The sequence below is a fragment of the Cibotium barometz genome, chromosome 45, assembly GCF_041138505.1.
Source record: "Cibotium barometz isolate CiBa-2024 chromosome 45, ASM4113850v1, whole genome shotgun sequence".
In the NCBI taxonomy this organism is placed as follows: Eukaryota; Viridiplantae; Streptophyta; class Polypodiopsida; order Cyatheales; family Cibotiaceae; genus Cibotium; species Cibotium barometz.
Window position 1 is genome coordinate 13,576,213 of NC_141090.1, and position 14,411 is coordinate 13,590,623.

General features: G+C 39.9%; 1 protein-coding gene and 1 non-coding gene across 2 annotated transcripts; both read left to right on the plus strand.

Annotated features, from left to right (window-relative positions):
- The first annotated feature begins 3,926 nt into the window (after positions 1–3,926).
- On the plus strand, positions 3,927–4,031 carry LOC147612462 (U6 spliceosomal RNA). The gene has a single exon (XR_015263561.1). It is a non-coding gene; the product is annotated as a U6 spliceosomal RNA (small nuclear RNA).
- A 2,222-nt stretch (positions 4,032–6,253) lies between these two features.
- Positions 6,254–10,291, plus strand: LOC147612463 (cytokinin hydroxylase-like). The gene is made up of 5 exons (XM_086783073.1): positions 6,254–7,409; positions 7,852–8,081; positions 8,202–8,449; positions 8,679–9,063; positions 9,552–10,291. Exons 1-5 carry the CDS (start codon positions 7,106–7,108, stop codon positions 9,978–9,980), a joined length of 1,596 nt encoding a protein of 531 aa, XP_086639199.1. The 5' UTR covers positions 6,254–7,105; the 3' UTR covers positions 9,981–10,291.
- The last annotated feature ends 4,120 nt before the right edge of the window (positions 10,292–14,411 follow it).

Genomic DNA, 14,411 nt, shown 5'->3' on the forward strand with positions numbered 1-14,411 from the left:
CACTTGTTAATATTTCCAGATCATCATGTGCTCTTTTTTGGGCATTAGATCTTTCTTAGGTTACATAGAGATGGACGTTCTCATGTGCCACAAAGGGCCGACATTTCCAGGGCTTTTCTTGTCTTTCTATATGTGTTCATAGTTGCTAATATGTATGATATATGCTGATGCTTCTGTGGATAAGTTGCCATCTCATTTTTTGAGTTTTCAAAAAATATTTCCAAGGAATTTGTGCCTACCATCCTTGCAAAGGCCATGCTAATCTTGTACACATCAATCAAGTTTTAACAAATGTGTTTGGAGGGACGAGTTACTAGCTCTTGATGAGTAAATAGGACTTGTTGTAATAAAAGTAATCCATCAAGAATAAAAAAGAGTTGACTTTATATAGATGCCATGATAACCTAGAGGTCAGCCAAATGAATGCGAGATATAAGAGGTGGAGACGTACAAACTTGCTACACTCTGATGCCCATCGTATTTTGAGATATAAGGGCATTATTCCTCATGAAAGGGTTGACTTCCTACACAAAGTAGCCAAGCTTGAGGACTAGAAATCATGTTTTTGCAAATGATACCTAATAGCAAAAGAGAGGACACTAGGTAAACAACATGTACCTCTCTCTTTCTAGGTGTTAGTGTGCAACATAAATGATAATGCTACCTAGTTGGAGCTTTGGTTGAGCTTGTTAATGGAGGATATGACAGAACCACAAGGTAGTACCCTCATGAGATTCATGAAACCATAATCAATAATACAAGGAGGTCCTAGATTGTATAACTATTAAAATATTCGAGTATAGAATTATTAAAATATTCGAGTATAGAATTAGGCTAGAATACTTTGGACCCTTGAAGTCAATGAATGCAAAGCATGGATAACAAATTTCTTTATTTGGAAAACTAATGAGGGTTGATTGTTGAGATCCTTTAGAGGTTAGATTCTCAAACATATTTTTGTCCTAGTTTTTTAATAGATCCATCCATAGCATAGAAGAACATAGCCAAAGCTCTCTTTTCCTTCTTACTGCTTTTCTTAGCATTTGCCTACCTTTCTTTTTTTGTTTATTTCCATATCAAAACCTTTGGTTATGTTCAAGTATCTCCTACCATAATGTATTGTTTCCATATCATAACCTTTGGTTATGTTCAAGTATCTCCTACCATAATGTTTTAAGCCCATGACAATGTAATTTGTAGTAAAAATCAAATTATTTATGAACTATGTCGATCTCTCTCTCTCTCTCTCTCTCTCTCTCTCTCTCTCTCTCTAGCCATTTTTGTGTGTGGAAACCTTCTTGTTTTCTCAATCTCCAACATATTCAAGCATCAAAGGTAAGGTGTTATAAAAACTCATTTGAAAGGTGGAATCTCTCTCTGTTTTGTCATACCCTTGTGATAGGAGGGCATTATTGGCATTCAGTTCACCTATATTCCAAAATAGTAGCGTACTGTCATGCACCTTCTTGAGAAAGATAACCTCCCCTAGGCTCCTCTTCCTCTTTGTAGATTTCTTAGCTCTCCCATCCTCTCCTCTCTCTTGGTGGTTTCCCTCCCCTCCTCCTTCCCCTTTGCTACTACTCTTTTCTGCTGGACCTCCCATCCTCGCTCTCCCATCCTCTCCTCTCTCTTGGTGGTTTCCCTCCCCTCCTCCTTCCCCTTTGCTACTACTCTTTTCTGCTGGACCTCCTCCCAATCCTCCTCTTATTCTCCATCTAGATTACTTTCATCACATCCCCTTCCCTTTCCTATATCAATTAATAACCCAACTAGGCACCCATTATTTGCCCTTTTCCTTTCACCACCACCTTCTCCCCTCTTCATCCTACACATCTTGGCCTACCCCCTCCATTACCCTTCCCAATGTCTTTACTCATGAAGCTAGCATCCCATTTCTCTTTCCTCTCCCCTTACCCCACCATATTCATCTTGAGAGAGGTTATAAATATATAAGGAGTAGGACCCTATGAAGAGAATGAGAGAAGTAGAACGAGAATGGGTAGGAAAATCAAAAGGATAAGGAGGAGAAGGAGGGGGAAATGTGGGGGATCGATGGCCATAAAGGAACAAGGGAAATGGATGTTGGGATGTGGACACACACACACACACACACACACCCCCAAAAAAGAGAACCCCCTTGAAACCCTTCTAGCGGTGACGAGTATGGCACACATAAACTTTGTTTTTTGGGCCTTTGTTGTTCTTGTCCACACCTTCAACTATCCTTAAGGTGTCAAAATCATGCTCACTATGAATCACCTTCCTCAAAGGAATGAATAGGCAAGTTTTACCTCTATATACTTTTGTGACATGTTAGAGGCTAGAAAGGATGGAAGAAATAGAAGACTTCTTTGGAGCACGTGTGAAGGAATTGATATATTTTTTCTTAGGTGTTCCTGTATAGGCCTAGAGTGCTACCAAATCCTTGATAATATTACTATTACTCTATGACACTTAATATGAGGTCATGAATATGGCACCTAGTTTCTTTTGACAAGGTTTCAAATATTAGTATAGCATGCAATATAGTGTGTAGATGGTTTTTGAAGTTTAGTATCTAGGTGGTAATATCAAGGAAGTGATAAGGTTGCTTTTAACAAGGTTTCAACTATTAGTATAGTATGTGATATAGTATGTAGATGGTTTTTTTCAGTTTACTATATCTAGGTGGCAACCAAGGATGTGGAATTACTTGACATGGCTCGTAAAAAACAAATTGATCAATATCTTCATTTTAATATGAAATATGATATGCAGCATGAACACATCCCCCCTTCCTTTCTTGGGAACTTTCAACAATTTTATCAATTTTAGGCTATGAATTTAGGGCCTTTGTTTTGAAATTGAAGATTGTTGATAAAGATGGAATCAGAAAAAGAGAGGTTTGTCTTAGCTTAGAGTAGGCTCACTTTGCATGAGCTCCACCTTGAAATGGTAGGAGGAGGCAAATCCTTGTTTAAAACTTTACCAATAGTGTAATTATAATCTAGAATTAGAAAAAGAGAGGTTTGTCTTAGCCTAGAGTAGGCTTACTTTGCATGAACTGCACCTTAAAATAGTAGGAGGAGGAAAATCCTTGTTTAGAACTTTACCAAAATATAGTGTAATTATAATCAGGAAAAAAATTATGATGATAAAGCCTCTAGCGAATGACAAGAGTCTAGGGAAGTGTTCATATTGGAAACATTTTACTTGACAAACATAATCATAACTCTATGGGTTTCTTTTATTTTGTAGCTTGTCATATAACTTGTGGCCTTGGATTTTACAATTCTACAAGTTAGGGAAATAAGTTGGAGAGTGGATGAATAGGATGGACCCTAGTTTATTATACTATCCACATTAAGTCCTTTTTTCCTAGTTTTTCCTTTTTCTTGATTTCAAAAGTTGAAATTCCTAATAGTTTGGTTATGATTTTTTATTTAAAGACATTAGACTCCATAATTTTTAAAGGCATTAGACTCCATATTTTTGCATGTAAAACCACTTAAAAGTTTAGGTGTAATAGTTGGTTAGACATTTAGAGAGTTAAGCCCATAACCTAAGAATTTCTAATTAAACATTTTAAACTAATAGCAGGCGACCGCATATGTTCAATGAATTCAACTTTTCAACTTTTCAACTTTTCTAATTAAACCTTTTAAATTAGTAGATGGTGACTGTATATGTTCAATGAATTAAACTTTTCAACTTGAACAGCTAGGGAGGACACATTGGGGGACCTAGGGGGCATTTGGGACAATACATAGGCATTTTGTTGATATGTATCTATATTGTGTGGCCTTTGGTAAATGTGAGAATCTGTTGCTCATTAAGATGGATGGAGCGTCTTATATAGAATCTTTATTTGTTGCTTGTGGTAGTTATTTGACTAATACACTAACCCTTTCCCCCCCAAAAAAAGCATGGCCACTTGTGAAAGAATGATATCCCTTCAAGTACATCTAATAAATTTGGAATGATACATAGAAGATTAGCACGACTCATGCACAATGATGCCACCCACAAATTGCGAAAAGGTCTAAATTTTTCTCGCATGGGCTATTACAAGCTTATCTATGGCCTAAACCATTTTGTAAGTTTTGTTGAAGCTAGAGGGTATACCTTCCAAATTATCATAAAGATATAATAGAAAAAACTACTTTGGTATGAGATCTTCCAAAATATAATCGATAAAACTAGTTTGGTTTGAGATATGCCAAAATATGTTTGAAGCATGGTAATCATTAAATTTTCCTTAAGGTGGCTTTTTATTTTGATGGTAAAACTGGCTAAATTCGTGGACACCAAAGACAAAAAGGTATTCAATGCCGCAAGATAGAAATCGATACCACAAGTCATAGGAAAGAGCACAAAGCATGGAGCATATTTAATGCTGAAAAATAGAGATCAATGCCACAAGACAGGAAAGAGCACAAAGCGTGGAGCATCTTTAATGCCGCAATATAGAGATCTAAGCCACAAGACATAGGAAAGAGCACAAAGCATGGAGAATCTTTAAGCATGTTCTTGAGGATCATGAGGTGTGTAGTTCGCCCCCAATCTAGTTCACACCTCATTGCCGCTACCATTTGGTGGTAAGAGGACTAGGCTTGAACACTCATCCTCACAAGGGCTAGTTATATTCAACACCAACCCCTAGCTCATTAAAAAATGGCTGTAGTAGATTAAATAGCTTTTTAAATGCAAGACTAGTCAACTTTTACAAGCTGGATGAACTATAAAATTATTCTATTTCAAAAATCCCACCTACTACTAATGGCCTGTAGCCCACAATAAACCTCTAAAGGCGTATACCAAATAACCACTAGTTGGTCCAGCTCGTGGCCCGTGGTGAACATGCCTTTTGGAGGAAGGCAACCTAAGGGTAATGGGTTCAAATGAGTGGCTTAGATGGCTTATTTTAACATTTCCCAACCCCCATTTTCTCTTTGCGAGAGGGATTTGTGTTTGGAAAAAAAGTTATACCATTAAATGCTCACACCTTCTTGAAGGCTTCATTACAATATCCCAAAATTAAACAATGATATGCTTCCTTTTTTTTTTTTTGGGTGAGGAACACACACAAAGTTAAACAATGATGGGTTTTGTTTTGTTTTGTTTTTTGCGAGCAACACACCCTTATTTACCTCACCCCTTTTAGTGAAGTGGGGGTGGGGAAACCATGACTTGAACTCGGGTCCAACAGTGCCTTAAACCGTTGGGCTGTTCTTCTAGCCCCCAATGGTATTGTTGTGGTGGATTCTCTTCCCCAAAGGGTCATAAGGGTGTTTATACAAACTTGCACCTTTTCTAGGTTTGTGGGAGATTCTCATTGCCCATGATACATTGATGGAGAATCTATCTGTCTATACCCTCACCCATCCACAAGGAAAGGGCTTCTGGATTCCTTACAACATATCAATTTTTGTTGATCGTATATTAGTGCCAGTAGTATGCATCTCCACTTGGAGAGAGTTAAATAAAAAAAATACTACTTTGCCTCATTCCTCTTCCCAATTGAAACCAAAACCTAGGTGTGTACACACATTTTTAGGTCCTTTACACAATTGAGCATGAAATGCGTGGATAGGGAGTCCCCCCGGTCCATCTTCCCACCCACCACAATTGTATGTAAACCCCCTTATTAATATGAAGAGCAAAAATTATGGTAAAAATGAATCTGTTCTTACAAGGCGGATAACTTTAGCTGATGTGGCAATAGAGGTCACGATTCATGGGCGGGCTGGGGGGGCCCAAAAGTCGGCGGCGGGCACGGCTTTTCCAGGGTGGCTGCCAGCTGGAGGAACCCCACAGGAAGGAGGAGGCCTAACCGCAAGCCACGTGGCGGCTTGCGAGCTACTGCACGGCTGGAGCGACGTGCATTTTGGTTATTTTTTTTAAAAATATTTTATTTTTTTGATTTGGGGGGATTTCTCTGGCGGCCGTCTCTCTCACGCTCTCGTCTCTCTCTCACTCTGTTTTGTTATAAAATTGTTTTTTTTAAAAATTATAAAAGTTTTGGCGCGCGCGTGTCAGCATGGCTAATCATGTTATTAGGTCCATTAAGTGCGTGGTTTACGGGCGCTGGGCCAAAATGCGCCATTAACGCCTACCCCGATAACCCTAGATAGCTACAGGTAGATTTGGCGCCGATTGCATTGCACCCACCCCATGATGCCTCGCACAATTTCATAACAAATTTTTTAATGGTTACTGTAATGATGCCGACTTTGATAAAAGAAAAGCACACCTATTTTTTTGTGTTAATTGCATTTTTTAATTAATTATTTTATTATAACACTCTCTTGAATAACCGCCATAGCTAACTCCTTGCGAACTAGCTCGTTTCATACCGTCATACATTCTCTCTCTAGGTTAGCTCGATAATGGCTGTGGGCGTGTCGCATGTGCATTGTGCGCGCGCGCTCTCTCTCTCTCTCTCTCTCTCTCTCACACACACACACACACATGCGCGCGCGCGAGAGATTGATTTGTTCACTAGTTCAATGGTCACTGTAAGAAAAACCCTACTGTTTTGCCTTTTCTACACAGTTGCTTAAGGCGTTGAGTGTGTGTGTTTCTTTACGTATTTCCATAATTGGGCTTCTGATGGGGTTTTTGTAGGGTTAATGTGCTCTCGTTTACTGTGTGTGTGTGTGTGTGTGTGTTCCTCTCTCTCCTACATCCATAACTGGGCTTCCGATGAGCTTTTTCTAGGTCGTAGACTTCTATCACTCGAGGCAAATCGCCCAGGTTGCTAAGAATGATTAGTGCATGCTTAGGCTTTTAAATTAATATTCGTTGCTTTGCCAAAAAACACGCAATGATCCAAGTTGTTGTTGGTCCTAATGGGTATCTTCATCCTTATACCCATATGTAGACTTCATGCCACATAGTGCTACATTCGTATCTGCTGGATTGCTACCTCCACAGTCACATTTGGCACATGCATGTATGTGTGTAAGATGCCTCAGCTCCCCATTAAAACCCTTCCCAATTGTCTTCTGCAGAGTTCCATACCGGCACAGCCACATTTTTGGCACTCACACGTGTGAAGTCTGCATTAGCTGACCATCAAAATTGCTCAATTTTGTATCCTGAAACCTGAGAGGTCGACATACTCATGGATAGCCCTTCCTCTGAGTCAGTAGCCAATTGGACTGTCATGCTCATGTCTGTGATGGCCTTGTTTTGGTTCATATACATGTGTTTTCGGTGCATCGATCTTGTATGGTGGACACCCAAGCGCCATGCAATGATAGCCCAGAGGCAAGGGCTCCGGGGTCCAAACCCACGGATGCTATTGGGCAATGTGATGGAGATCAAAAGGCTGAGAGAGAGTGTGCCTGATGCTCTGCATTCCTTCCGGCATGACCTCACATTGCAACACCTTTTGCCAGAGAATGTCTTGTGGAGCAAAATATATGGTAAGCTTCATTTTGACCTTTTTGTAAGTCATTATATTATGTTTTCTTTTGATTAACACAGTGTTATGGCACTTAGTAACGCCTACAAAGTAATTAAGTCAGGACACATAATTTCTTATAACTGATACCATGGTAGGGCACATATCAATGTTTTTAAAGTAATTAAGGGCATGCTGGGCATATAAAGATGCTTAGAAAGCAATCAAAGGCTTATTGGGGCATATAGCAATGCTCACAAAAATGATTAAGGGTATGTGAGGGGCAGAGTAAAATGCTTGGAAAATGATAATGGGTTACTTAGAGGAATGATCAAGGTCATGCTAAATGCTCAGAGTAAAAGGCTTGGAAAATGATAATGGCTTACTTAGAGTAATGATCAAGGTCATGCTAGGGCAATTAACAATACTGTAATTGAGCTAAACCATGAAAAGTATATGTGCAGGAAAACGGCATGTGATTTGGTGGGGGCCTGATGCCAACATAGTCACAACAGACATGGAGATTCTAAAGGAAATACTGTCTTCCAAGCACACTTTATCATTGGGTAAACCCACGTTGCTGCAACGTTTTCTAGAGCCAGTGACTGGCATTGGACTAGTTCTGGCTAATGGGGAAACATGGGCACATGAAAGAAGGGTCATAGGGCCTGCTTTCCACTCTGATAAGCTAAAGGTATAATCAGTAATTTATGTTTATCTAGTTTGGCAATCATTATACATCTGAAGGGTTAACTCATTCTCCTCTTTAAATTAATCTATTAGATTTGGTTCATGATGTCTTGCATAATGGCAGGGTTTTGCACAAGTTATGGTGAACATCACACATAACATGGTGGAAGGGTGGTATCAAAATATAAGGGATGGTAATGGAACGGCTGAGATTGAAATGGAAGAGAGCATGACAAAGCTCACTGCAGACATTATTGCCCACACACAATTTGGCAGTAGCTACAAGAGAGGGAGAAAGGTTTTCCAACGCATAGAAGAATTGAAAGAATTTGTCTTCAAATATGGGCATTTATTGATCCTTCCTGGAATTAGGTATGTGAAACTCTAGGGTCTTAGCTTTAATTACTGCTGATTGAACTCTTGCTTCGATTCCCGCCCATTATGCATCAATAAGCATGCAGTGGTGCTGCCATGTACTGTTTTCATAATGAGGTATAGTTATAGGTCTAATTGTTATTTTTATAATTATAGTTATGTTGTCTAATCATTATTGAAGTTTCGAGGGTCAAAAGCTTCAAAGCAATCTCTTCCATATGTGCAGATATGTCCCAACACCAGCTTTTATAAGGCTAAGAAAGATGAAGATGGTTGTGGAGACATCAATCAGAGAGATAATTGAGGATCGAAAAGCTGCGGTGCAAGCTGGGAAGAAGGCCTCGTATGGAGCTGATTTGCTGGGCTTGATGTTAAGTGAGAGTGAGAGGATTGGTCAGGACAAGAAGCAGCCACAGCTTACTATGCAGCAGCTGGTGGATGAATGCAAAACCTTTTTCTTTGCTGGCCATGAAACCACAGCGCAGCTTTTGACATGGGCATTGCTATCATTGGCCCACAACACTTCTTGGCAAGACAAAGCTCGAGCCGAAGTTGTCAATATCTGCAAGGATAAGCTTCCGGATTTTGAGTCGGTTAGCAAGATGAAGACTGTGAGATCCATCATCCCTAATGTTTGGAGGGCTCATATATGCAATTCCATTTTTTCATGAATTGGATGAAAACAATGTGTGCATGTATGTGGATGTTCCATATAATGATTTGGGTTCTCATGCATCTGGATGTTTCATGTACATGTGATTTGTATTTTATGTATATAGATGTTTCAGGTGTATGTGATTTGGGTTGCATTTATGTGGATGTGTCATGAATGTGATTTTTCCTGTGTGTGTGATTTGGGTTGCATGTAAGTGAATGTTTCATGTAATGTTTTTTGGTGTTTGCAACTTGTTTGTCTTATATGGTGTATATGTCTTCAAGGGTTGCATGGTATATGCTATGGTATGATTTAATTTCCCATGTTTGTGATGTTAAATGTGTGCGATTTAGGTTGCATGTATGTGGTTATGTCACATGTTTAATTGTTGGAAGTGTTTTGGATGATATGCTCATATGCTTTGCTGTTGGAGCTGTTTTGCAGGTGGAGATGATTTTGTACGAAACCTTGAGGCTATTTACACCTGCAAACTCTATAGTGAGGACAGCATTGTCTGACATGAGGGTGGGGGATCTATTTGTGCCAAAGGGCATGTGTTTTTGGATACCCATAACAGCTATCCACTTGGACCCAGAGCTATGGGGGGAGGGAGTGTATGATTTCAACCCGGAGCGGTTTGCAGAGGGCATAAGCAAGGCAGCCAAGCACCCCATGGCCTTCTTACCCTTTGCCCACGGGCCGCGCAACTGCATTGGCCAGAGCTTTGCCCTCATGGAGGCCAAACTTGTACTAGCCACTGTCCTCCCCAGGTTCTCCTTCACCCCATCCCCTTCCTACAAGCACTCTCCCCAGCTCATGATTACAACAAGGCCCAAATATGGTGCCCCTATCATAGTTAAGAAGCTGCCTTAGCAAAAAAATCTTAATTTCTAACATCATACCTTAGCTCCTTAACATAGAAAAGATGGAGAAATTGGCACACAAGAGGGCCCTCTTACCCCCTTCACCTAATTTACCTCCTTTTTCTGTTTTTTGTACTATGATTTTCATAGCTTTTGTAACAGTGAAAAGCCCCTTGTACGTACACATTTGCCCTTTGCTTATAAGGTATACTGCCAAGGTGCCCCCAAATTTGTATCTATTCTTTTTGACCTCAATCTAAACCTCATTATACATTACTTTTTATTATTATTTAAAGTGGGTGATTATCCACCCTCATTTAATCCTGGAGTAACTTATCAGTTTCCCCAGAAGAATTGCAGACTACATAACTACCCTTTTTTTTAAATTAAAAACCCATAAATTATATTCTCTCTATTTCAGGGGAAAAAATGGAAAATTCAAGGTTATTTAAGTCATGTAAAAAATTTGCAAAAGCTGTATAATTATTGTGCCCGATGATCGATCAAAAAAATTAAGTAAAAGGACAATAATTCCAAAGTTTTGTAACGGAATATCTTATCCAGAATTGGTTGGTACCATACCACCATCATGCTACATGGTACACCATGTAAAGCATTAGGCTTTATATGTACTCTTCTCTTTAAAAATAAAAAAAATAAAGATTTTCGGTGGGGGGCTAAAGCTATGTACATTATATTGTGTGCGAAGTTGAAATGTCATCATATATTCTCAACTAATTTAGAAAATATGCTACATTCAGTTAAGGTGGGAAATAGTAGGTGGAGGGAAAATTTCTCAAAAAAAGATTCTTTTTGTATGGAGGGGTTCAACTACTCTCTCACTTAAAAGGTTCAGTTATGCTTTTTTGTACTCTGGCAAATGAATGCATGCCCCCCATGACCCTCATCTACCTATAGAACTTTAGGTTCCTAGGATAAAAGTTAATTTTAGGAACAAGGACACTTGTGGGCTTTACTATCCCATCCCTTGAGTCTTTTTAACTCTGTTCATATATACTGGTGGGCAACTCGTGCTTTGCACTTCTTTTGAGACTCCAAATTCAGATTCTACCCAAACCTCCTCCCCTTTTTGAACTTGCAAATTCTTGCCACATGGTAGCTTTGTGAAACTCTTCCTTAAGATAATATAGAGATGCCAATCCCCTCATCACCTGTTTTCTTTTTTCCCCATTTCACATTGGTCACCTATTAAAAATTTCGCCCATTTCACACTGGTCACCTATTAATTTTTTTTCCCATTTCACACTGGTCACCTCTTTTCTTCTTTTTTTTTTTTCCATTTCACACTAGTCACCTAATTTTTAGCATTAATTAATTAAACATATCCTAAGGTTTAGCCTACGGCGGGTAAAGCCTCACCTAAGGTTTTGTCGTAGTTTAAACCTGCATTAATGTTCTACAAACCTTAGAAGAAACGATGACAACACTTTAACACGTACTATAAAAACCAAACATAAAAATAATAAAATTAACAACATTTACATCGACTTACAGCATACTACAAAAGTCATAAATTGAATTTACAGAATAAAAAATAACAATTATATCAAATTATAGTCCGCTCTACAAAAATCAGTAAAAAAATCATAGATTGGAACTACTAAATTAAAATAATATTAAATTAATTCTGAGATATTTAAAGAGACTAAAATTCAAAGAGCCAAACAAAAACTTGCTTCACAAAAAGTTTTTCTTGCATCTTTGTTTAGTGAGAACTGGATACATAATTGCATTTATTCTTTAAACGACTACATATGTACATATTTGGGTCATCTCATAGCTAGCAACAATGTCCAAAAACCAGAACATGATGACTACATTTAGAAAATGATGACATCGTTTACCTTGGAAGTCGTGGAGACAGGCACAAAATCATGGCCATCGATAATAGCTTTCTTTGTCTTCCGGGATACGTTCTAAATGGATGACCACTTGTCGGGAAACTCCATGTCTACATTAGGAAGCTCGCCTTCCGATATGTAGATGGTAGGGTTACTCTGACTCCGAGGCTCACCATCGTCATTGATTGTTTCTTTCTCTTCTCGGGGACTTGATCAGGTGGAAAGTACCTACAAGAAGCATTGTCCATAAAGAAAATTTCATCAATGTCTTCACATTGAGCAATTTGTGGCATCTTCATCACTTTACAAATTGTTACTACTTGTCTCTTGCTCATTCCATATCGAGCTTTTGGAATGATCCAATAGGCTGAAGGATATTATTTTGCCGGTGCGAATCATCAGCAGTAAAGTGGACTGCAATGTGGCACCAAGTCTATTTGCAATGTAATTATCCATGCAAATATATGCCCGATCAAAGACATTGACTAGAGACACGCAAAATTTATTCTTCAAATCAGCTTGTCCATAGAGGGCATACATCTCACGTCCTCTTGGGATTTCGTCAATAGACACATTATGGAAAAAACCTTGACATGTGGTTTTTGCAAATCCAACGCGATGAAGCCATGATTCTAACAACCATTTGAAACTATACATGACTTAAAGGTCCATCTCTTCTCTAATGTAAACAACCCACTAATGTATTCAGTCCAAATAAATTCTTCGAGCGGCTCCCAAAATGCTATGTCGAGGTCCCCCCGGCTACCAACACCAACTGTAAACTGACAACTCTAATATTTTATGGGCTTTATCCCCTTTGTTTTGCACAGTAGGCTCTGACACAACCCCCTGTTCATCTGAGAACCATGCAAATGTACAAATTCATATGTCACACAAAGCCACATTTAACAGAATAGTAACTACATGATACTAAAAAAAAACTTAACAACATGCTTTCTTTTGAACCATGTGTCGATTTCTCAAGCTCTTTGATCCATTTGGTGGTGTTATTATCCTAGGGAAACTAGCATCGGCCTTCTTCGGTTTAAAGGGACCACAACCACCATCACCATCACCATCGCTAATCTTTGTTGGAGACCTCTATGGTGTCAATGCTAGCCACCACATCTGGTGTCAATGCTAGCCACCACATCATTTTCACCACCTTTGGGCCGCCACAGGTGCCGAAATGAAGTCGTCAGCAGGGATCAGCCCGATCCGCTGAGTGAAGGGCAATTTTTTGATGCGGCCAAAGATTTTTATGAAGCTTTAGCCGATGATGGCCATACTCCGAGTCAGGAGATCATTGCAGTAGAGAAAGTGTGCAAGGAAGATGAATTGATCGAGATGAATCTGGGAATAGATGTCGACCACCTATAGTTCAAGCCCCTAATTGGGAATTGCCATTTCACGTCTTTGTGGATGCATCATATGTGGCAATTGGGAGTGTCCTGATGTAGGAGAACGACAAAAAGTGGTTCCGACCCATTTACTACGCCAACCGGCGACGACTATCAGGCAGATGCTGAGCGGAATTACTCCACCACACATAGGGAAGCGCTTGGCATGATTGGCAAGTTTCGCCAGGGCAACAAGTTCACCTTCCACGTGGATCATTCTGCCTTGCTTTGTCTTGTGGATAAGAAGAGCTTGGCAGGCAAAATGGTGAGGTGGATGCTGATCCTGCAGGAATTCGAGTTCAGCATAGTGCACACCCCGGGCGCAAACCATATTGTGGCAGATTACATGTCCCGATTGGAGTTTGGTGAAGCCCCGATCGGAGTAGCAGATGATCTACCGATGCGGAGCTATTCACATCTCGCTTCCCCAGACAGGGTATGATGAGATGTTGACATTTGTGGGACAACCCTTCTTGAGATCAGAGGAAGTGGATAGCTGTCCAAAGTAGGCCTTTTCAAGTCAAAGAGCTGACCAGCTATATAAAAAAGGCATTGATCCGATCCTTCGGAGCTACATTCCACCTCATGAACAAGAAGTTGTCCTCAGAGAAGCAGCCCATCAAGGAATCAGTGAAGGTCACTTTGCAAGAGAAGTAATAGCAAGGAAGATCCTCCAAGCTAGTCGTGGCCGTCGCGATACTCGGTGATGCCTAACAAGTGGGCCAAATAGTGTGATGTTTGCCAACGTCTCGGCCAGCCCCGCGAACTGACAGAGACTAAATGCCCCATAATCCAATACTTCCCCTGGAACCATTCCAGAAATGGGGCTTCGCCTATGGGTCCATTCAACTCGCTAGCCCGATTCACTGGTAACAAGTATATCCAGGTGGCAACTGACTATAGCACCAAGCTTGAGCTCTCCGGGATAATATGGCCAAGTCCATTGTCAATTTCCTCAATGAGATGATCATCAGCTTGTTTGGTTTCTCGATTGAGCTGATTAGTGACTAGGGCAAACACTTTGTCAATGATGTAATCCGGTAGGCTGGTCACTCAGCACCTCATCATCCATAAGAGATCCACAGTGTATTATCCACAGGCTAATGGTCAGGTGGAGTCCACCAACAAAATGCTCCAGCGGTTCCTCAAGAAACTGATCAATGAAAATCGTATCGATTG